Consider the following 24736-nt stretch of genomic DNA (forward strand, 5'->3'; position numbering starts at 1 on the left):
GAATGATTGGAGATTGTAAGGCACGTAGAAGCACAGGCCATAACTGAAATGTGCTGACTGTTACCTGTTTATGTACATTGCGACAGAGGGAGCGATCAGTACCATTGGATCATCATCTGGCAGCTTCCCAATCAGGAGTGTGCTTTGCAGGTTTTCAACTGTGTCCAACAGCTGGTGTGAGACCAAACTCTGGAAAGGACAAGGGAGCCTCCTGATATGTACTTCTTATTTGAAAAGAGCAGGGAACACATTCTTTGCATTAATTTCCATTTGTAATTTATAACCATGCTTCCCTAGTTCTAATTTTCAGTGTTTCTTTTTAAGGCAGCAGACTGGGTGATAATCTTGGTAAACTCAGCTAAAGTTATTACAACTCTACCCCTATATAACGCGACCCGATAGAACACGCATTCGGATATAACGCGGTAAAGCAGTGCTCCGGGGGGGCGGGGCTGCACACTCTGGTGGATCAAAGCAAGTTCAATATAACACGGTTTCACCTATAACGCGATAAGATTATTTGGCTCCCAAGGGCAGTGTTATATCGAGGTAGAGGTGTAAAATCAATAAAATGACTCTAAGAAATAATTAACAAGCCTTAGTGTCTGCTGAGAAATTGGAAAAGTACTATTTGTGAATGAAAGACTGAAGTATCAGGTGCTCCAATACCAAAGTGATGGAATAGTGCAAAATGATAGATTAGATTAGATTAGATTAGATTAGATGATTTAAAGGTCAGTCTATTATGGGAACATGCAAAGGGGATCTTGGTGTAGTCCATATCCATAATTCTCATGAGAGCAATGCATACAGTGAAAAATTAAATGTTATAATAGTAATTATAATCTTATAATGCACTACTCTATCCAAAGATCTCAAAGCACCACAAACTTTATGGCTGTGATTCAGAATTTACTTATGCCGAAGTATGTGAATAGTCCCTTTCGTACATTACTTCAAAGGGAGTATTCTGTACTTAATGCACATGCTTATATACACCATATTGAATGAATTGCTTACCCTTCACGCCACCCTGGGCCTGGGGAGGATTATCATCCCAAATTTACAAATGAAAAAACTGCAGCAGAGAGAGTTTAAGTGAAATTGTCTGGCGATCACACAGTAGATGTGTGGGGGAGGGATAGCTCAGTGGTTTGAGCATTGGCCTGCTAAACCCAGGGTTGTAAGTTCAATCTTTGAGGGGGCCACTGGGGGATCTAGGGCAAAATCAGTACTTGGTCCTGCTAGCAAAGACAGGGGGCTGGACTTGATGACCTTTCAAGGTCCCTTCCAGTTCTAGGAGATGGGATATCTCCATTAATTATTATTGTCAGAGCTGGGATTAGAATGTAGATCTTTTGACTGCTAAACCTGTGCTCCAGCTGCTAGCCAACTCTGCCCCCTTAAGTTGGTCATCAGATCACTTTGTCTGTCTCCCTTCTGTCAAAATTAGTATCTTCAGCCTCCCATTAATATATTCATGTTCTATACTGAATACCCTGTGCTGTCCCAGTTATAAGGTATTCATAGCCTCACCTCTCGAATTAGATTAATATCACACCCTACTCACAGTGATGGAATTAAAATGCTTACAAAGGCATTTGTAATAATTCACATAGACGTATGAAAAGCCCATACCACATAAATCTGAATAGAAAATCAGGTGGAAGCTTTTCAGAAGGTTCAAGTAAGGTAACTGATTTCAGTTTAGTTCCTTGATGAAGTCAGTGGAGCTAAAGCCTGAGAGGTGATGAGCACACGTAACTTCCTCAGGATATGGTTCAGTAGGGAGGGATAGAATCAGAAATGGAAAAATCCGATTACAGTAGATGAGCTAATTGATCCACTAGGGGAAGTATTACTCCTTACAGTATATTCTGTAATATACTACTCTGGCCAGTCTGTTTTCACATATCTCAAGTAATGTTTTAAGAGGCTGCTTTCACTTCCCTTAGGAGACTATTTTATAATCTAACAAAATCTCACCATTCTATTTACCTTGATGTCCAGCCTAACCCCTTTGCACCCAGTAGCTCCCCAGTGCGCTCTAAGCAACGCCACTTTCAAACATGTCCAAGTCAAAAGGGCTTTTTTTATCTTCCACGCCAGGCAGACACACATGCACTGTACATTAGAAACTGAACCACATGAAAACAACCTGTCCAGCCTCTGACGATGAAGCATCCTCCGTCCCATTTTGTATGGAAGCTGTGAGCACATTGCTCACTGCGTTGAACAGGTAGCCAGCTGCGTCCTTTCGCTTCTGATAATCCTCACTGTCCTCTGTGCTTACAGTGAGTAAGAACTCACTGACATCTTTGAGAGAGTTACTGGCTTCCACCTGAACAGGCAATAAGGGGAAAGAGTTATGTGTGTGTGTATTAAAAATAATAGGCATTAAAATGAGCCACTCTTCTTGCTATATAACATGAATAGTCCAGTGGGGCTATTTGCAGAGAAAGGTATTTTTACTGTTATGTTATTTGTATTACCATCGTGCCTAAGCCCTGGTCATGGACGAGGACCCCACTGTGCTAGGTGCTGTACAAACAGAGAACAAACAGGTGTTCCCTGCCCCACACAGTTTACACCCTAAGTAACTGCTCAGTGTGAGAGAGAATATCACAACCTGGCCCTTCAGGCCCAATCCTAAAAGATGCTGAGCAACACCTGGAAGTGCTCAACTTCCGTTGGGCACAATGGCAGTGTAGGGTGCTCAGCACCCTTCAGGATCAGGACCTGATGCTATGAGCTGGCAGAACAATCCAGACAACTGTAACAGTTTGACATGTTTTATATGCAGTTGCCTAACTTGGGGCCATCGGCACAACCTTGCTCCCATTGGTAACAAGACTCCCATTGACTTCAACAGTATAAGACTGAGCCCCTGGCTAGTTACAAGTGCTCAGATCTGAGGGTGGCAGGAGCCAGAAAGACAGATGGACTATTCCACGGTGTATTGCAGGGGTCGGCAACATTCGGCACGCGTCTCGCCAAGGTAAGCACCCTAGCGGGCCGGGTCAGTTTATTTACCTGCTGACGCGGCAGGTTCGGCCGCCGCGGTTCGGCGTCCTGTGCCAATGGGGGCGGCGGGAAGCGATGCGGGTGAGGGATGTGCTGGCCGCGGCTTCCCACCACCCCCATTGGCCCGGGATGGCGAACCGCGGCGAGTGGGGGCCGCGATCGGCCGAACCTGCCGCGTGCCAAACGTTGCCGACCCCGGTGTATTGTATGTGTGATAGGGTGTACCTGGCCTTTTGGGGCCCCCTGCTGGAGGCCCTGCAGTCCTACCTCACTCTGCTCCAGGAAGGAGCAACGAAGGTGTTTCCTTTAGGCCTGCCTAGAGAAGCTGAATAGAAGAAGCCAATCAGAGCCCACCAGCCTCAGATAAAAGGAGCTGCAGGGACTAAGCAGGTTAGTTCCTGTCTAGGACTGGAGAAGCAAGGAAGGGTGCCCCTTCCTGGTCACAGAAGCACAAGATGGGTTCTGGTGGTACTTATATTCAGTGAGGAGGAAGAGGAGTTGAGAAATTCAGGCCTGAGGTCAGGGTGAAGAGAAAGGGGCTACAGGGGAAAAGGCCCAGGGAATAGCAGCAGCAAACTGAGGGAAGCCGTACAGGGCTGCTCTGAGTAAGACCCCCTGGGCTAGCACCCATAATAATGGGCAGGCCCAGGTCCCCTCCACTGGCCCTCTAGCAAAGTGGCTTAAGACCCAAGAAGGGGACAGGCTCTGTTGGGAAGCCCAAGTGCAAGGCAGGATTTAAAGGGGCCCTGAGACAGGGCTGAAGACACTGGTGAGGGCAGACAGTGTGCTGAACTTTTTGCTACCATTAGGAGTCCATTCACTGTTGGACTGTGTGACTTGGCTGGAGGGCTGAGCCACTGAAGACTCACCTAGTGAGGTGAACAACCTACAGAGGTGCCCAGAGTGGGGGAGAAAAAGGATTGCAACATCCCACGAGAGATGAGTGTCCCTGTCATGGTACCCAAGAAATGGTACTATATTGTTAAATGTATGTAGTTAATGTATTTCAATTTTTTTCTCCATGAAACCTATCAGTTTATCAACAAATATTGCCTCTCTCCATGCCCTGTGCTCCATACTGCAGATAGAAGGGTGCTGTGCATTCCCATTTATGCCTAAGTATAGACACTGATTATTTTGTGATCATGAAACCAAGGTAATAATTACACTGCCAGGAGCCAGGCCCAGAGTGGTCAAGGGGCTGTGCAAATTTTACTACACAGTGCAGCCATTGCCTATCCCTCAGATCTACAACCCCTGCAGCTTCAATCTTAAGCTTCTGCTCATGAATCTGACTGAGCTACATTTTTATCTTGACTATGGTTACTAGCCATTGCTGAAATACTCCAGCCTCATTTCCTGGCTGCATTTGAAACATTTGAAACAGCCTCAGAAATCAGGAGAAACTGTTTTTTTATTGCTAGTGTACTGGGAAAACAACAGCCTGCAGAAGAATTATTCTCTCCCTTCCCCATTGACTCGCTTCCCGAACAGCACAGCACAAGAAACACTGGGATGAACATTGAAACAAACAGCACCATCTACTGATTATATCATGTTGTTCAAGTAACATTCAGGGACTCCTAGCATTTATGGTACAGCTGAACAGCTATGCCCAGGTACTGCTGCTGTGAAACTCCTCTTGTGGAAAGCTGCTTGTAACATTTAGTTCAGTGGGAGCATGACAATAAGGCAAATGCCAGGAAGTTACAAGCATGAAGTCAAACGGATTTTGGAATAACTCACCTTTGCACTTATATAGAATACCTTTCCTCCTAGGATATCAAAGTGCTTATAGGCATGAATGAATTACCCCACCTGTGAAACAGCTAAGTATTATTATACCTATTTGATAGCTTGGTCACTGAGTTAGTGGCAGAGCCAGGAATAGAACCCAGGAGCCCTGATTCCCCGTCTCCCACTCTAGACAATACTGTCTCCTGACATGATCCCTGCTCTCTGAAACATTAAATAAAGAACAGGCTACTGCAAGTAGTGATGCTCTCCCAAGGCCAGGGGTTGTGGTTCTGTGGGTGGAGATGTGGATCAAAGCTCTGCTTACCTGTGCTGAGGAAGAGAGCTCTTCACTCCTGTAAGTGGTTTCTTTCAGTACTTCTGACATCTTAAGAGCAGTCTGTATTGATGTTACATTAACAGCAGCCAGAGTTGTCAGCATCAGCTCTCTCAGCTTGGGATGAAAGGAGATAATTAGAGACAGGAACAAAGATGTTAATTGAGACTATAAATGTAAATACTGCTGCATATTGACAGTCTAGTTTGCTATAGATCTAATGGCAGAAACAAACTCCCCAGGATGGATAATTCAAGCTAGCATTAGCTCTACTTGCAAATTGCCACTTCCCATAGCTATTGACTGTATAATCACAGGAATATTTTGTCACTCTGAGACACAGGGGATTTACACATATAACATCGATTAACAGTAATGAAAGCTACTTGTGTGAATTCCTACCCGTTGGGATGAATGTATAGGTCTTAGTGTATAAATACCACCTCCACTGAAAGCAGAATTGCAGACGATTGGCTCAGAAGAACAACAAATCATAGCTGATGAATTCAGCGTATGTTGTACTTCTCTAGCCTCTTTCCCTCTGAGGAGCTCAAGGCAGGGGGAAACATTTAATTGAGCTCATCCCACACCTAAACTGAGCCTCATCCCATTGATGTGAGGTGTGTAACACACACAGGCAAACAGGTCCAGTCCACAAATAGTGGCCAAGCTGGGAATAGGATGCAGGAGTCCTGACCCCCAGTTCCCTGCTCCAGCCATACTCTCACCCTTGAGAGATCCCCACTAAATTCAACATTTTTAGCATGCAGTTTTACTTAGGGTTTTCAGAATCAAGACAGATGTTGGGGCTCTATTACCTCAGTCCAGGGGGAGAGGGTTTGGAGAATCACAGAGGGATTGCTCTTATTTCTAAGGGGTCTGGGGTAGGGAAGAGATTTCACCCCTTTTGAGCATCCCCCACTGGCTGCTGGTGGGCCAGTGCCCTAGCTTTAGTAGGGACTGGATTCCCGCAGTCAGTCTCTGGGTAAGTGCAATGCCATGAGCAGCACTCAGGGAGGTGGTGCTGGGATAGCCAAGAGGGAGAATGTTGATATGGAAGGGGTGAAAAGTCAATGACTCAGAAGGGCCAGTGGTGAGAAACGAACAGCTGCTTCTTTTTAGCTGAAACCTATGGCAAATGCTGGCCCAAATCCTGAGAGATACTGAGAACCTACAAGTCCCATTGACTTTGGAAGGAGGTTTGTAAGCCCTTGGTGCTACTCAAGAAATCGTCCATGGTCTTTACAGAAAATGGAAAATGCATCATTGTAGTGTAAGAAAATAAACCACCCTCTGACCTCCCTTCGGGTGTCGGTCTGCAGACATGTATTAAAGGTCTCTCCCTGGCTCTCCTGATTAAGGACTGAAGACATTGACTTATACAGCTGGAACAGGGACATGCTGTTGTTTCCTTCTTTTAGGATGGCATTTGCTTTCTCAGCCAGAGTGGCCTGCAGGGTCTGGTTCCCAGTGTTCATATCTTCACGTCGAACCTGATGATGCAATTAGACATGCCCACAGCATTGTTACTGCTGCCTGCTGGTATTATTACCCTTTCACAACCTCCATTATCATCCTAGCGGTGTTCATAATGAGAGCTGATCAGGAAACTGAGTTTGTTCCCCCTATTTTCAGGGATTTTTTTTTCCAATGAAATTTTCCAACCGTCTTTAGAACCACCCAGGAAAAAGAAAACAACATTTGCAGAAGCATTTGTTTAAAAAACATATTCTGTTTTCATCTGAAAAAATGTTTTGATCAAAAGTTTCCAACTCTTAACTTACAAAAGAGTTACAGTCTCTTCTAGAGATGCATCTGGTTTGGTCCACCTGACTGACTAAAGAAAGATACTGATAGGTAGTAGTATCCTTCATGTTAGAGAAGAGAGAGAGGGCCCAATTCACCTCTGCAGTACTTCAGTCTTACTCCAGTATGATGCCATTGAAATCAGCAGAGTGATGAGTAACTCCATTGAGTAACACTGATGGAGCAGCGGTGCACATTCTTTTAATAAGTATAAAGATTTATAATTGGGCCCCCTGGAGACAGGTTCTGGTATTTCTCTGGTTTTTTTTAACTCCCAGACTAAACTATACATAGCCTGTGCTGTTCACTGTCTCCCTAAATTCTGGCCTGAACAAACTGTGATGGAAGAAACTGCTGGCTGCACATGGGATTCTACAAGGAAGCTTGTCTAGTCCTCCTTGGTCAGAAGGATGGAGGATGGTGGCTGTGGATCACAAGAGAGTAATGGGTATAAAATGGGGAGAGGAGGCGTTGGAAGGTGGCCAATCCCCCAGAATCACAGGTTTAGCTATTGGCAGTGAGAGGCCTAGAAGGAAAATGATTTTTCCGTGTACCTTGACAGTAGCATCAGTCTGAACCATGTCACCAAAGTTATTGCTGACAGTAATTGTAACGTGTAAAACAAAGTTATTTTCCTCTTCTCCAAGGGGAAGATAAACTGATAGGAGTTCAGGATGTGGGCCACAGTTCAGGAGGGAGCCTGAAAGAGGAAAGACAGTGTTACCCATCATATACTTCACACCCTACTGAATAGCTCAGCATCCTCCAAAGAGGCACTCAGCGCCACGCAGGATTGGGCCTGTAGTTATCACCATAGAATCATGTCTCTTTGCTTTGATTTGCAAAATTAAAATAACTCCTCTGTGGAAAAATTAATAATGACCCTTAAATTCAGATTCCTTGCCTAAGGTGATTCCACAATCCTTAAAGGGATCCTTTAAAAATCTCCTGCAGTTTCCAAAGGGAAACTATCATAAAGGTCATGGCCCTCTTATACATATATGCCCTGTTCGTACCTGGTTTTTCTTTCCGCTGTCATAGGGCCAGGTTGAGCAAGGGCTGCATCTTACTCCACAAGTTTAAAGTGAACAACCCTATGTGCAGAACAAGGGGCTACTCTGTCCGAGTTGAGGGTATGAGAATCCGGCCAGTTATTATCGGCCAGCAGCAGCAGTGGGTTACGCCTGTGCTCTTGTTAGTGATGGAAGTACAAGGCTGGGTGCACACACAGGGAAGCTGCCATTCAAACAAACCAGCCCCAGAACATACCTGATTTCAGGTAGAAGCAGTACGTGAGCAGACTGCTGTGTGCAGGGGGGCAGGAGTCCTCCGAGCAGGCAGTACTGCAGGAGATCGTGAAGCTGGTGAGCACCGATCCCTCCTTGGGGGATATAGCACAGACTGGGACCACTGGTGAGGGCACCATGCTGACAACATAAGTTTCGTCGCCATATTCATTCTGAGTCATTGCTGAAAAGTTCAGAGGGAAAACATCAGTGATCATCATCTGATGACTTTCAGCACCACTGAGCATCATACGCTAATAATGATGCAGTTTGTTCAGGCTCTGGGAGTGGCAATGTTGTCTAACCAGAGCTGAGATATCTTCATAGGCTAATCTATAGCATAGACAGCACTATACAAACATGGTTTTATTTCCCTTGTAAAAGGAAGCTGGATTATAAAATTGAATATTCATCATAGAGCCATGTCCAGATGTGTCTAAATCAGATGATTAATATCATCTTGGATTAGGGTTGTTGAATCAGGGCTTGTCTTTTCAAACACTTAGTTTGTGGCAAGCTAGAGTGTAAATATACCCCGCACTAGCCTGCCAGGCGCTAAGTGTCTGTAAGGACCCTGCGGCTGGGCACTACTCTGCTTTGGAACGGGAGTAGGCTAAAGTGCACTAGGGTACTTTTAGCACATGGCAGCAGGGTCCACATAGACCCCTGGTGCACAGCATGCCATTGTGGGGTAGATTCCCCCCCTTCAACTTGCCACAAACTAAGTGTTCATATAGACAAGCCCTCACTCACCTCAAATTACTGCTTGTGTGGGGTGTACAGGTGACAAAAGGGTTAAAGTGGCCTGAGAGGCCAATTAGTCTACCAGGCTACACCTGAAGGCACCTCCTAGCTTGAAGTGGTTTCCATCATATACAGGGATTACAGTTTGGTTCAATGGTTCTCAGCACCCCCCACTGTACAAATTGTTCCAGCATTCCTGCCTGAAGGGGGATCTGGCCTAATTGGTGGTCAAACACAGCTAGGTTTGGGCTGGGTCTTCATAAAGGAAGAAGCAAAGGTCTGCCAGAGGAGAGGCCAGGGAGGAATGGTAGCTGAGAGCTTTCTCTTGAGGGCTGAGAGAAGCCTGAGTGGCTGAGCTCTGAGCTGGAAGCCTGACTGGAGATGGGGCTGATCAGGGACTGCAGTCTGCCTGAAACCAGGGGTGGAGGGAGAGTGTGACCACCTTTGGTGGTGAGAGTGAAATCCAGGACCTGGGGCTGGTGTTGGGATGGTTTGAAATGAAGGCAGCGACCAGCTGAGCCCAGATGGGCTGAAGATTCAGTTGTTTTGTTACATTCTGGTGGATATTAAATGAAGTACTCTGAGACCCTGAGAAGGGTTGGACTCTGTTACCTGGTTTGGCAGGTCACACCAATGGCTGAAATCAGCCATAGAAGGCACAGGACAAACTGAGGCACAGCTATTGCAATACCACATATAGCCACCAGGGATGTGTTTCAGTTGCAGCTTTGCCACACTTCTACTCTGTGCTTTTGTGTGTACCATACTATACATCATATTCTGGCAAAATTAAGAAAAGAGTCACTGTAAACATAATGGCATTCAGTGCATCAAATTATTTAACAGCATATTTGTCCTTTAAAATGTTTCTTCTCCTACTATGTACGATGTCTCCATATTGCAAAGAGATTGTATCTCGGTGGAGTTTTTGAAACTCTGGCTTTCCCCACCTGTTACTTTAATCCGAAATGCTTCTCCGTGTGTCTGCAGAAAGGAGCTGTTCAATACCAATGTAGATCTGTTGCTCTGAAGCAAAGTCAAGGAGCTCTGTCGGAAACCCTTCAGACTGCAGACTGAAGAGAGGGAGGGAGGCTGGAAAACCCAACAGGAAAATTAACAAAGCAGAAGAGGCTGTTTACTGTGATTTCCATCCAGAGAGTTCTGTGTGCTACATTATCTATAGACCCAGTCCTGAAGCCTTTATTAAAAAAACATACCTGTTGACATCAGCAGGAGTTTTTCCTGCTATGATACATGGGAGTACGGTACACTAATAGTGACAAAGAATGAATGATATTTGGTGAAACATTGGTCCACCTGAATATACGTGACAAGATTTGAAATCTGTGTGAAAAATGCATGTGCAACTGTGTGCCTGCTTTTACACATGCAATTATCATGATTATCTCCACTGGCAGCAAATGCCTTAAAGGTACCTAGGAGACACCCCCACCCCTACCTCAAAGGGCTTCCTTTCAATCGGGGTGTTTATTTTTTGTGGGTGCAGCATTCCTGACCAACCCACTCATCTCACCTTTGACTGGAATGTGTTATCTAAATACCAGTTATATTGTACGGCGTGGGAGCCTTCCTGCATGGTGGCTCTTAAAGCAACTTCTGCAGTGACATTCACTAGCTTGCAGTTTTTCTCACACCTAGAAGGAAGGCAAGACAATAATTATGCACTAACAGATGACAGTACTCCCAGCTAGAAGCCCACCTTATTTTTTCCATCTTTTGGTCGGAATCTGCCGAACTCATGGGTTATGAGGCAGGTGGTACATAGAAGTCACAAACAGCAACATTTTCAAAAACTCCCAAGTGACTTTGGAGCCTATGTCCTATTTTCAAAAGGAGCAGAGGTACTGAGGACGTGTCTACACTGCACATGCTACAGTGGCACAGCTGTAGTGTAGACACTTGCTACAGTGACAGAAGGGAGTTTTCTGTTGTTGTACTAAATCCAACCCCTTGAGAGGTGGTTGCTAGGTCAATGGAAGAATTCTTAAATTCACACCTCTAACCAATGTAGCTCAGTCGACCTAAGTTTTAGGTGTCGACCAGGCCTTAGAAGACTAAGTCTACACTACAAAATTACATCATTCTAAGTTACAACGATGCACAGCCCCTGCAGTAATTGAATTGGTTTTACATGTCCACACTACGCTCCTGGTGTCAGCGGTGCACGGCCTCACCAGGAGCACTTGCACCAATTTAACTGCCAGTGTGGGGCATTGTGGGACGGTTTTTGAAAGGCAGCAACAGCCTATGTAAGCAATGCAGTGTCTACAGTGTCACTGTGTCGACCTGAATACATCGACCTCAGTGTTACGCCTCTTGCAGAGGCGGAGTTATTAAGTCGGTGTAGTGGGTGAGTTACATCAGTGGGAGCTGCATTTTAGTGTAGATGCTAACAGTTAGGTCGACATAAGGCAGCTTATATCGACCTAAGTCTGTAGCGTAGACCAGGCCTAAGTCTCATGAAACTTAGGCTCCTAAGGGCCATATTTTCAAAGGTATTTAGATGCCTAAAGATGCAGATAGGCCCCTCGATGTTTTTGAAATTCAGCTCATTACTCTCATTGATTTCAGTGGTTGCAGGAGGAAATGTAGCAATAAGAATGGGGAATAAGTACTACGGTTCCAAGGCAGACCTGATTTCTGGGCGCAGTTCTTGTCTGGCAGTCACGTACAGACATTGCTCGTCCTGCTTCTCTTCTTTTCCATGGCTTCTGACTATCACTTGCAGGGTCACCGCTGAGTTTGGCGGGGGCAGGCAGGCAGGCGGGATCTGTGCCATCCTCTGGTCAGTGGGGATTACTTGATGCTGCACACATTCCTGCCACCCAGGCCAGCAAGCCCCTGCACAAACATTTCCTTTTTAATGTTGGTAATAATATCTGGCTCGTCTGTAGCGATTTTCAGACGTAGATCTCAAAATGCCTCACAAAGGAGGCAAGCTCCTTTATCCCTATTTCACAGATGGGGAAACTGAGTCACAGAGAAGAGAAGTGACTTAACCAGAGTGGCCCATCTGCCCAGTGGCAGAGGAAAGAACCCAGATCTCTGGAGTCCCGGTCCAATTTTAAACCTTGAATGCTTTTTCATTGCTGCAGAAAAACAGAAGCCTCCCCCAGCTTCAGATACAGCAAGCCTGCTTCTCCTCAGTGTAAAAAGGGGATATGATACTCTGGCAGCACCGTCGCCCTCTGCAGTCAGGCGCTGGAACTCTGCTGGGAGCTGCCAGTTAATTACTGCTGGCTCATAAGACTCTGAATATGGGTCAGGTGGAAGTAGATCCATGGCAGAGGGGGCTCAGGGTTGGGGATACACATCTTGAGAGATGGAGCTCGAGGAGCAGCCATCCCTAGGGAGAAGATTAGACTGGGGTCCATGTAGTAGTATTGTGGAATTAGCATGAAGCGTGATATTTTGACTGTACAACAAGCATGTAGCTTTTGTTTAAAGCCAGGTGGGGTCTATACCCTCTTACAGTCAGACTGGCACAGCACATCCAGTATGATGGTGAGTTTCCCATTAGGCAGCTAGCTAATGGTAGGAAAAAGTCAAAACATGCACTGCACATACCACATGCCCAGGTGAAGGTAGAATTATTATTGTCATCTGGCCAGTCAAGGGTAACTGTTGTGAACGGATCCACATGGCGACTAGGTTTAATGTATATTTTATTTTTCCTTTTGTCATCCTAAACAAGAAGTGAAAGTACCAATTAGAGCAGCAATGTGCGTGAACAGATGTCTAACCTTTCATTATTTTATAATGAATAAGAAAAAGGGATTTGAAGTGTGCTATTAGCAGAGAGAGCCAGGGCTAAAAAAATTAGGCCCCCAATCAGCTTAAATAATGGTTTGTCCATGGTCATACAGAAAGTCTATAGGAGAGCTGAGACTAGAACCCAGATGTCACAGCTCCTAGTCTTGTGCTTGTAACCACCAGACAATTCTTCCTCTTACAATAGGTCACTGATGAATAATGATGTGGTTTTTCTGTTTCTCAGCGTTCTGACACATAATGGCTCTAGCCATAAAGATGAGTAATGTCTCCTGTTCTTCTGACATAGTTTCTGTTTTGAGTGAAGTCTGTTTTTAAGGGATACTGTTGTCTTGAAAATCATTTCCGTGTGAAATTCTGTACTTGCTATAGTTACAAGTAACCCTTAAGATTATTACACTGCAAAGAAAACAAAACCATTATTTTTAATTAGTTTTTACAGTTCGTTTAATGTTGTGGATTTGACTGCACTTAGGGTATCGTGAATTTCATCCTTTACTCTCAATAGACTGTTAGCTTCTCCTTTGCTGAAAAGACCCTTATAAATACCAACGGGAGCAGAAAAACCTTTAGAAACAATGTAAAAAGGCATTAAAAATAAATTTGGGACATTCTATTTAATGAATACCTTCTCAGAAGCTGGATTAAAAAAAATTAGTTGACTTTTTAAAAAACTGTAAGAGGATTTCAGTCCAAGTAGGATCGGTCATTGGGAGAAATGAGTTTTCTAGTCAGTTTATTTTTATTGGCTGGCTTTTACTAAGAGCTTTAGAACAGATCTAAAGAATGTATTTGCCTCAAAGATATAAAGTGTGGATTCTATGTTAATCTAACATTCTAGGTAGCAATGCCTCAGATGTAGAGGGCCCAGTCATGTGATGTGCTAAGCATCTCAACTGAAACTATAGTAAAGAATAAAAGAACAAAATTGTCAGAAACATAGATGTACATAATTTTGTTGGGGAATAGTCAACTTGGTTTTTGTAAAGGGAAATCATGCCTCACCAATCTACTAGAATTCTTTGAGAGGGTCAACAAGCATATGAACAAGGGATATCCAGTGGATATAGTGTATTTAGATTTTCAGAAAGCCTTTGACAAGGTCCCTCACCAAAGGCTCTTAAGCAAACTAAGCAGTCCTGGGATAAGAGGGAAGGTTCTCTCATGGATTGGTAACTGGTTAAAAGATAGGATACAAAGGGTAGGAATAAATGGTCAGTTTTCAGAATGGAGAGAGGTAAATAGTGGTGTCCCTCAGGAGTCTGTACTGGGCCCAGTCCTATTTAACATATTCATAAATGATGTGGGAAAAGGTGTAAACAGTGAGGTGACAAAATTTGCAGATGATACAAAACTATTCAAGATAGTTAAGTCCCAGGCAAACTGCGAAGAGCTACAAAAGGATCTCTCAAAACTGGGTGACTGAGCAACAAAATGGCAGATGAAATTCAATGTTGATAAATGCAAAATAATGCACCTTAGAAAACATAATCCCAACTATACATATAGGGGTATAACTTAGCTGTTACGACTCAAGAAAGAGATCTTGGAGTCATTGTGGATAGTTCTCTGAAAACATCCACTCAATGTGCAGCAGCAGTCAAAAAAACAAACAGAATGTTGGAAATCATTAAGAAAGGGATAGATAATAAGAAAATATCATATTGCCTCTATATAAATCCATGGTACGCCCACATCTTGAAGACTGCGTGGACATGTGGTCGTCACATCTCAAAAAAGATATATTGGAATTGGAAAAGGTTCAGAAAAAGGCAACAAAAATGATTAGGGGTATGGAATGGCTGCCATATGAGGAGAGATTAATAAGACTGGGATATGATAGAGGTCTATAAAATCATGACTGGTGTGGCGAAAGTAAATAAGGAAGTGTTATTTACTCCTTCTCATAACACAAGATCTGGGGTCACCAAATGAAATTAATAGGCAGCAAGTTTAAAACAAAAGGAAGTATTTTTTCACACAACGCACAGTCAATCTGTGGAACTCCTTGCCAGAGGATGTTGTGAAGGGCAAGACTATAACACGGTTAAAAAAAGAACTAGATCTATCAATGGCTATTTGCCAGGATGGGCAGGGATGGTGTCCCTAGCCTCTGTTTGCAGGGCCAGCTCCAGCCTTTTTGCCGCCCCAAGAGGCGAAGAAAAAAAAAAAGCCGCGATTGGTGGCACTTCGGCGGCAGCTCTACCGCACCACTTCATTCTTCGGAAGCAATTTGGCGGTCGGTCCTTCCCTCCGAGAGGGACTGAGGGACCCGCCGCCGAATTGCCGCCGAAGACCCAGATATGCCGCCCCTTCCCATTGGCCGCCCCAAGCACCTGCTTCCTGCACTGGTGCCTGGAGCCGACACTGTCTGTTTGCCAGAAGCCAGGAATGAGCGACAGGGGATGGATCACTTGATGATTACCTGTTCTGTTCATTCCCTCTGGGGCACCTGGCATTGGCCATTGTCGGAAGACAGGATACTGGGCTAGATAGCCCTTTGGTCTGACCCAGTATGGCTGTTCTTAAGTTCTTAACCCCAATAAAGTCAACAGGAGTTGATGGTACTCAGCAACATGGAAAATCGGGTCCATAATTATGTGTGTTGCAAATGTTCTTCAGGCAGTACTTTAACAACCAAGAGGTATTTCTTAGCTTTTCCACCTCAGGTTATACCTTTTGAACAATACTCACATTTGTCTTTCGGATGTTTGCTTTGGATTTGCCTTTGTTCTGAGACGAGTCTGTTAAATATAAAGAAGATAACAGAATGTTTTACTGCCATTTGTGAGGCTGCCAGACAGCAGTGACTGAGCATTATGACTTAAATAAATCATGATTTGCCTGCAATCTGTTTGAAAGTCAGGGTTACAGGAATCAAACTCCCAGGTTATGATAAGCAGAAATGTTGCAACGGGCAAAATAATAACAACAAGCAACTAATATAAAGAGGAGGATCCTGCTTCTCCTCTCACTTACAGTGGGGTAAATCAGGAGTAAATTCGTTGAAGTTGATGGAGTTAAACTGGTGCAAGTGAAATAAAAATCAGAATTTTATTTGTATTACCATGGTGCATAGGATCTCTAATGATGAACCAGGATCCCATTGTGCTAACTACAAACACTGACCAAAAAGACAGTCCCTGCCCCAAAGAGCTTGCAGCCTAAGTGGAGGTGCAAAGACAATTTGAGAAAGAGCAGTGGAAATTAAGGGCTCAGTGTTATTACAATAGCCCATTCATTCATTGGATCAAATGTATCACTATCTTTACACTAGTAGGAATGTAGCTGCGACTTGAGCTATCTAGCAGCATGTTATTTGTCAACAGCATTTCAGGTTATGCTGAGATTCAGGTATTACACAACATCTGGAGGTATTTCCCCGGCCACATCTGTAGCTAATTCTTTCTAGCACAAACAGCACATGTGCAATGTGTACCCTTGTGCGGAGAGACCCCAACCTGGGACCACTTCAAAGCCAGGGTAGCTCTCGTCATTAGGCAAAAGTAATAAGAAGCTACTGGCCTTTTTTTGTTAAGGATTTTTTAAATCAAGAATGTTATACGTTCTTGTATCTCTCACTTTAATTTTAAAGTGAATTGAGAGCTGGTAAGAGGTACATAATGGACAGTCCTTGGAAGTTCATTTTCTTATATAGGGTTTGATCCTGCTCTATTGAAGTCAATGGCAAAACTTCCAATGGTTCTGTAGTGCAACTGGGGCTGAATGAGACAATACCAGAACGAGCAATGCCAGCTTCCCTGTATTGCATAGCCAACCCTATATAAGGGGACTCCCGTACTGGGTGAGAAGCATGTTTTTCCTTCTCCATGCCTAGTCAGTCTCTTGCCTCTCTACTGAGATTAGCAGCAAGAGAGTCAATTAGTATATATGTAGGCTCTGGTTTCTTTCCCCAGAGTGTCCAAGAGGATTATCAGCACTGGCTCTGGAGGGAAGCAATTATTAGAGTCCTAGGTGCAGACCATGCAAACACTCTGTGCAGTGAACTGATTTATTGTAAAGGGTCACAGAATATGATTGCAAACAGCAGTGTTAGGTAAGCATTATTACCTTCTTTAAGAGAATTGTTGGCCAATACGGTGATGCTCCCAATCTCCAGACTCATGTTCGAGAAGGCATTCATAGCTAGCACCTTGACCACAAATGTACCTAGGAAGGACAGGGTGCCAAAGGTAGATCGAGCATTAGCAGCAGCAGTGCACTGGACCTACATGTTTGAGTCATAAAATGAAAAAATCCAACTTTGTGTTCCAGGCCTTCATGAAGAAATCCTCTTCCTCACTTGTGAATTACTAGGCAATACTGGAATAAACTACGTCTTTAAAATACGTTATTTAGGGGTTATTTGATCATTGAGCTCTTGGGATTTTACAATTACCATTATTGGCCAATAAAATTCAGTCAAATTAGCTCCAGAGGAAAGATCTCTTTCTTCTGTCCCTCTTCTGAGCCTCCAACTACAATTTTATTTACACCAATTCCAGACCCAGAAAACAGCTCAGCACCAACTATCCCATGGTATTGTTAAATCCGGGAACAATGTAACCTGCCTGCCTCCAAACTGAACTTCACTGGATCACAAACTCCACCAGGTTATAGGGTTCTGTAACACCCTGACTCTGGGTGAGTCAGCAGCAGTGGGAATTGAATCTGTGACCTCTAAATCTAAAAGCATGAGCTTCATCTGCCTGAGCTAAAAGGCAAAATCTACTGTTTGCCAAGCTGTGGCAGGCTTATCAACCTCTACGTGTGGCCCAGACACCACTAGAGGGGGAGAGAGCACCACAGTGAGTGGGAGAGGGTTACACTTGCAGCTTTTCACAATATCCCCACCAGGGAGACAGAACAGCTGGAGTCAGGGCCAACACACAACCTTCCAGTGTGATTGCCAGTCCAAGACGACCCACATCAGAGCAACTCCATCCAGACAATGTTGCTTCTGCCTCAAGTCTCGCTCCGAGTCTGTTAGGACTGTCCCCCCGCCCTCCCAGCAAAATGTGCTTGCACAGTGTGTGCCCCTCGGTTGCCTTGCAGATATTGTGGGGCCCTCTCCAAACTCCAGGTACCAGACAGAACACTTTAACCGCACTGTCTCACATCAAGAGTTTGAAAGTTGTGCTACCACTGTCATGGTACGAAGCCTGGTGTACAATGTCTTGCAATGCCAGGAAGCCCAGCTCTGGTCATTACATAGCTGCTAAGTATCGGATCTTGTATCTGTTAGAAAAATAAAAGACTGAAGGCCCAGTTCTTCACTTTGTTACACCAAGTTTGCATTGACCTGACACCAGTCAAATCATCGGAGTCACAGTGGTACAGAACTGGCCCTGAGCCTTTAGGCTGCACAAAAATAATTGCTTGAATCAAAGAAGTGAAAACAGAAAATATGTAACTGCACAGCTGCCACACAGAGGGCATAAGCTGCATGTCCCATCCTTCTTACAGACACACAACAAACGTCTTGTCAAACTGAGACTTGACAGTAACTATTGATTTGCCTTATTAAAGAATTACAAAGAAATATTAAAGGAGAGAAAAAATTCAGTATCTGCTATGTGGCCTATATAGCTCTGAAACTGTGATGCTCGTGTCTTCTATGCAGGACACCTTTCAGTCTATCTGAACTCAGTCTGTGTGCAGAGACAGCAGCTATTTTGTTCTCAGAATTGCTGCAGCCTGTTGCAAAGAAGATACAGACACTGCTCTCTCGCGTGGAGATTTGACTTTTGTTCTTTCTTGCTTTCCTTAATCTAAAGTAAAAAATAATAATTCAGACTCTTTGTGTATGAGAAAAGGTAACAGGCTAGTGAGCTGTACCTTCAGTATGAACAGGAATCCTGTATATTCTAGATTCTCCTTTAGGGCTGTCTTTCTGGTGAGAGTAAGTTTCATTAGACCCGACCACCTCAAACTTCAGCTTATCTGGTGCACCATGAGCCACGGAGACATTTATCTCCAGGTCTTTTCCCATTTCCAGTGCGTGGGAGGCTAATGCAGCCTGAAGACCAGATATAGGTTCAACTAAATGAACAGCAATGCTTTCAGAAATCTCGGATGTTGTTGTGTTGCTGGTTGCCAGGATTTCCAGTTGATGCATCCCTGGGCCAATCAGCTGCTGAGAGGTACCATCAAGCGTCAGATTGTGAGGGACAATTCCTTCCTTTGCACTGGATTCAATCAGAGTTGTATTGTCAGCTGTTACAGTGTAGGTCACTCCAGTACCTGGAAAGTAGGATTTCAGAACTTGGTCACAGATCGTCCAACTCTACCTTCCTTGTCACATTCAGGTGCATAAATAAATGAGCCAGGCAACTATTGCAACAATGTTCTGCAAACATTCATCTCAATTTTTAAATTCATTCACTTCATCTGTTTTTGTGCCCCTTTTGTGTTTGCTTTTTATGAATATTCTAACAAATGAAGGAAGGAATGTCAGTGGAAACAACAAAATTCAAGCAAATAATATTGAATTCTTAATCACGAGCATGCAGACCAGAAGCCTTATTCTAAGAGTTCTGATCACCCAGTCAAGGACTAGAGATATGTCACGGGACATGTTCCTACAAGGTGCTGAGCACTTTGGCCCTGATTCAGCAACGCACTTAAGCACATGCTTAACTTTAAGGCTCTGAGTATCCCTGTTGACTTCAATGGGACTTGTGCTTAAAGTTAAACACATGCTTATGTGCCTTGGTGGATTGGAGCCAGAGCGTTCACCCGGCTCCCTGGCAGGATCAAGCACTATGTGTCCAATCAAAACAGCATGAATAGTGATTATTGAAAATGTTCAACACAAGCTGCAGACCAAGAACCATCTATAGAAATTATTCTGTAAATAATTTTGAATAACAAATACATTTGAGAAAAATCAGTCTGTTTGTGACAAATTCATCTAATAAATGATTTGTACTGAATTATTTATCCAGCTCTAATATATAATTATCATCCTTTGCAGTTATTTAGCAGCTTTGCCCCACACTGACAATACAATCCATACAAGTGCTCCTGGTGATGATGTGCACCACTGACACAAGGAGACAAGTGTGCACACACAAGCAATTTAATAACTGTAGTGGCTGTATGCTGATGTAAGTTAGCTGAGAACCTTGAGAGCAAAGTTCTCAGAATGCTTTACAAATATGAATTAATCCTAACAATCTCCATCTGAGGTAAGTCAATATTGTTATATTTTTTATGCAGATGGGCAGTTGAGGCACAGCCAGGATATGTGACTTGCTCAAGGTCACACAACGAGTCTGTGCAGAGCCAGAAACCAAGGGATGGGACTTCCAGTGCCCCTGCTCTAACTATTAAACACAGTGCCAATAAGAGCAGGGTGTATTCTTTAGGCCTGTGTGCTCCTTGATTGTCAGACATATCCAGAAGAGAAAAAGGTTTGTGCTCACATCTGAAGTGTTCCAGAAGCTATAACATAGCCTCCCTAGCACAGGGATGGGGCGAAGTTAGTTTGAGAAAATTAACATTTAGTGAAAGCCTTCATTTAAAGAAATACAGATTTGCTTAGTGGAGATCCTGCCTGTGCCCACTGAACCTGCTACTTAACCGTGCAAACTGATTACTCTCACCTCCATTAAGTTCAACTTGGATCCATAACATCTCCCCATACAGGGTCCTGCAGTGAGAACTGTTTCCTGATTCGTACTTGCTGTAGCACCCAGTAATGCTGAGCTGATCCATCTTATCCTGAACGGTCACCAGTTTTTGTGCTGTAACGTGCCATTCACTGGTTGTGCATTCCACGAAGACAGTAAACTCTCCAGGAGAGGTATACCGGTGTGTCACATTGCTGGACAAGCTTAAAATGCAAAAGGGACATCCAATTGTCATGGAAGGTTGCACTGTGAGGTTTATAGCTGTATTCTCTGAAAGCAATGGCCACCATTCCTGAATTATGGCTCTAAGGGAGATTGTTATCTGCTGCAACCACACTGATTCCTATTTTGCTTGCGTATTATTCCAGGGTTAAGTTTGTCTCCCTGTCCCCAGCTCATATGTTGTAACACGGTATGTCAAGGATGATCACACTAAATTTCTTCCCTCCCAATTTTTCATCCCCATTTAACCTACTGCTAAAGTCAATGGGAGCAGAGGATACTCAGCATCTTGCAAGATCATCCCAGTGCTGGCCTATTTTCCTCTTCCTAAGCATGGTCTTATCTATGCTTGTGTCGGGGACAGCGGGTCTCAAAGCCCAGTCCACAGGCACTAGTAAGTTCCAACCTGCTACCCAGTGACTTGCTAACAAGTCCTCAGAACTAGAAGCTGACCTCCAACAGAGGACTCTAGTCCTGGGATCTGATTGGTGGAACGCTGGGGGTCCTGATTGGTTCCCTGCTTCTATTTAAACCATGAACAGGAAGTTGTCCGTGCAAGTGAGTGTTCCCTCCCCCTCCCCAGACTGCTTCCCTGATGCTACCTACTCCTATTGCCTGACTCTGATCTCCTGGTAATCTGACCCTGCCCGCTTTTGACTGACAGTCTGCCCTCTGGTATATCTCAGAATCTGATCTCCTGGTATCTGACCTGGCTCCCAACTCCTGCTCCAACCACTAGCTCAGACTGTCCATGTCCTGCTCGTGACAGTTTAGATTTGTTGGCGAAAATGTCTTCTCACTGCTAACACAGGTGCAGCTCTACTAGCAGCATTAATGGTAGGCACACTACTATAGAAAAGGCTCCTGCAGCCACTGGGCTTTGTAACAACATACGGGAAATACTCCAAAGCACCTAAGGGGTTTAGGGTCACAAGTCCCAATTAATTCCCTTAAGGGTTTCTGAAAATCTCTCCCCAGGCTGTCTAGCCCTGCTCAAAGCCCACAGCAGAATAAGGAGGTGAGATAAACCATGGAATGCAAATAAATGCAGAAAATAAATATCCCTGGGACCATTATTTATTAACTATTTATTTATTACAGTACCAGCTAGGAAGCTCAATCAAAGGTCAGGGCCATATTACAGTAGGCATTGTATAGACACATAATAAAGGTCTTATCTTGACTATGAAAAAGGTTGAGTTTAGATAGGACTTAGCTAACATGAGTTAGCCGAGATGGGTTAAGCGCAACCTCAGCTGGACCACTTTTTCCGAGTAAGACAAGGCCATAGGAGACAATCCCTGCTCTAGAGTGCGCCCAGTCTAGGTGTCAAACAGGACACAACAGGTGACAGAAACAGACAAACCGGGTTAGTGGGGGATTGAGGGAATGAGGTAACAATAAAAAAATGTTCACTTGCTGAGACATGGTCAAACTAAAAATAATACTGGGATTTTTTTTATAAAGCTCTTTACCTGTGTCATTAATAACATCTTAAGCTATTAACACTGAAAGAATGTTTAACAGCCACTTTACTTTTTGCCCTTTCTGCTCTTTGATTTTTCATTTCGCTCCTCTTGGATTATGTAAATTGATGGATGAGTTTTTAGACTGATTCCTTCTCTGGATTTCCCTGCACTAGAACAATGCAGCAAAGTGTGATTTTCAAATACTGCAGAAAAATATTTGGTGGTTAAAAGAAAAAGTTCATAGATTCCAAAGCCAGAAGGGACCATTGTGACCCTCTTGTCTGACCTCCTATATAACCCCAGCCATTGAACTTCCCCAAAATAATTCCTAGAGGATAACTTTTAGAAAAACATCCAGTATTGATTTAAAATTGTCAGCAATGAAGAATCCAAGTTTTCATGTAATTAGAAGAAAATAAAGATAAACAAAGCACCATGGAACCATTTTCAGTAATATCAGGTATGGAAAAATACTCTTTGAACCCCCCCCCCCAAAATATTAGCTTTAAACTCCTTGGCAGTTTCTCCTTAGAAGGGCAGCAGGTTTCTCAATAATTTTGTGTGTACAGAATCTAGATGAAAGCCCACTAGAAAGAAAAGGAATTCACTCATACTGAGCAGATGAAAGATCATGGCTGGCAGCTTGATAGAATAGGCATTGTTGCTTTTAACAATTTCAAAGCAAGTTACAGCAAAATCCACCCATCTTGCCTGCATGTCTTGTCACTGCTTTGTTTGCAGCATCTAATTTTGAGCGACTTGAAACACAAAATACCAAAGCCTCTAAAACTAAAAAATCATGTATAAAAGCTTCATCTTACGTTAGAGGGTAATAGGGATCAATAGTGTGTCCATCTCCAGTGCTAATGATACAGGAGAGGTTGCCAGAATAGGGAGAGAGTAGCCATTTCAGAGAAACTGTAATATTTTCAAAGATAAAGCACGTATCAGTCACGGCCAGTTGCAAACCTGTAAAACATAATGCACAGAGCACAGCATCATCACCTGCTCATTGTAAAATTGTTTTCATGTATTGTTGGCATCTGGACTTAGTTGAAGCACAGTTGCTCGATAATTGCTGCCTTGTTAAGACAATTGAGGGAATTAAAGACATGAAGTACTAAGTTGATTTTTCCCTGGTTTTGCTTGTCATGATTCCTGTTGAAACATAATTATACTCTTGAGTGTTTTGTACATACTTGAGATTCCTAGTCATATATATTTATTCAAAGCCCTATACAGCTGTCATCTGACGTGACCTTTTTATGCAATTAATCTGTATTTAGCCGTGTCCTTTGCCAGAGTGTGCTTCACTGTTCCAACCTAGCCTTCCTTGAGAATACGGAGCTGAAGGGGAAAAAAAATTGGGGGACTGTGTAGCTCAGGGCACTGGTAGTAGGCTATAGATTCACCTCTGGATCACTGGTCCTATTCCAGCCCAGTTCAGCACTATCTGAGGGCTGTTTGGTGGACTCATTTCAGTTCTGAGGGGACAAGTGTCTATGTCACACTAACTGATAACTTCTTAGCAGAGAGGCCAAGGATTGAATGGGCCAGGGAAATTTAGGAGTGGCCCTTCTTTGTCACAGCTGAACCACTTTGTTGAGGCAGTTTTGAGAATACTTGTGCTATTTACTGCCTCAGCTACACCTATTCTCTGTGTAAGCCCTGTGGCTTGACGCCTGCCAGAGATGGGAGATAACTGAGTGAGCTCTCTGATGGCATCTGCTGGAGAGCAAGGGGAGTTTAAATGAGGCAGTACCTCATTTAAATATCAACTCTGTTCTCTGCTGTCATCTACTGGAGAGCAAGGGGAGTCAACTGTGCGAGGCAGTATCTTATTTACATATTAACTGCAAGTAGTTTGGGGACACTGGGATATATAATTTGACTAAATTTTGTACTTGGGGCCCATATTTTTGAGATTACCCTGTTGGGAACCCCCCTGGGCAAAGCCTGGACAATGACTGGGTATGAGGTCATCCTGATGAAAGTGATGTTTGCTGAGGTGGGGTATAGGGTGGCCAACCCTCCCGAATTGGCCTTGGAGTCTCCTGGAATTGGTATCAATCTCCTGGTGACTAGTGAAAGCAATCCGGGAGATTTTGATAGGCTATTTTAAGAAAATGACGTTATGTCACGTTGGGGGGAAAAATCTCATGGAACAGCTTCAGTCAGAGTTGGCAACCCTAGTAAGAGGCCTCGGACAAAGCCGGAGAGAAAGGGCAAAGAACGTGCATTGTTTCTGGGTAGTAGAGATTCTGAGGGGTTCATAACACCACTGGTCCCCTTATATCTAGAAGAGCCAAGCTAAGAGCTGTAATTGCATTAGGGGAGCAGAGATCACCAGTAGGGTTACCATTCGTCCGGATTTCCCCCGGACATGTCCGGCTTTTTGAGCTAAAAATAGCATCCGGGGGGAATTTGTAAATGTCCGGACTTCCCCCCCCATGCAGAGCGCGCGCGGCGGCTAACAGGGCAGCCGGCCGGATGGTGCCACTTACATGGGGCTCCGACAGCCAGAGAGAGCCCCTCCTCACCCCTGCAGCAGAGCTCACTCCCTCCCTCCCTGCATTCGCAGATTGTCTCCGGCAGTCTGGAGCTCCTCCCCCGCTCCGCTCCTCCTGCCCAGCGTGCCAGGACGAGAGGCTCAGGCCGTTCCTGAGCAAGCTCACAGAGACATTAGGC

The 24736-nt window shown here is 44.1% G+C and overlaps 1 protein-coding gene across 1 annotated transcript in view; it reads right to left on the reverse strand.

Annotated features, from left to right (window-relative positions):
- The window catches only part of LOC101941472 (polycystin-1-like protein 2), a 67799-nt gene that overhangs the window by 30640 nt on the left and 12423 nt on the right, over positions 1–24736 (reverse strand). The window contains exons 5-19 of the mRNA XM_024105540.3: positions 22870–23017; positions 20331–20560; positions 18562–18966; positions 16795–16893; positions 15418–15467; positions 12520–12637; positions 11586–11793; positions 10466–10586; positions 9882–10023; positions 8171–8371; positions 7456–7601; positions 6394–6588; positions 5087–5212; positions 2159–2341; positions 65–189 (exon numbers count right to left, since the gene is read on the reverse strand). Of these exons, the coding sequence (XP_023961308.3) occupies positions 65–189; positions 2159–2341; positions 5087–5212; positions 6394–6588; positions 7456–7601; positions 8171–8371; positions 9882–10023; positions 10466–10586; positions 11586–11793; positions 12520–12637; positions 15418–15467; positions 16795–16893; positions 18562–18966; positions 20331–20560; positions 22870–23017 (2497 nt within the window). The remainder of the gene's footprint in view (positions 1–64; positions 190–2158; positions 2342–5086; positions 5213–6393; positions 6589–7455; positions 7602–8170; positions 8372–9881; positions 10024–10465; positions 10587–11585; positions 11794–12519; positions 12638–15417; positions 15468–16794; positions 16894–18561; positions 18967–20330; positions 20561–22869; positions 23018–24736) is intronic.

Source organism: Chrysemys picta, chromosome 14, assembly GCF_011386835.1.
Source record: "Chrysemys picta bellii isolate R12L10 chromosome 14, ASM1138683v2, whole genome shotgun sequence".
Classification (NCBI taxonomy): domain Eukaryota; kingdom Metazoa; phylum Chordata; order Testudines; family Emydidae; genus Chrysemys; species Chrysemys picta.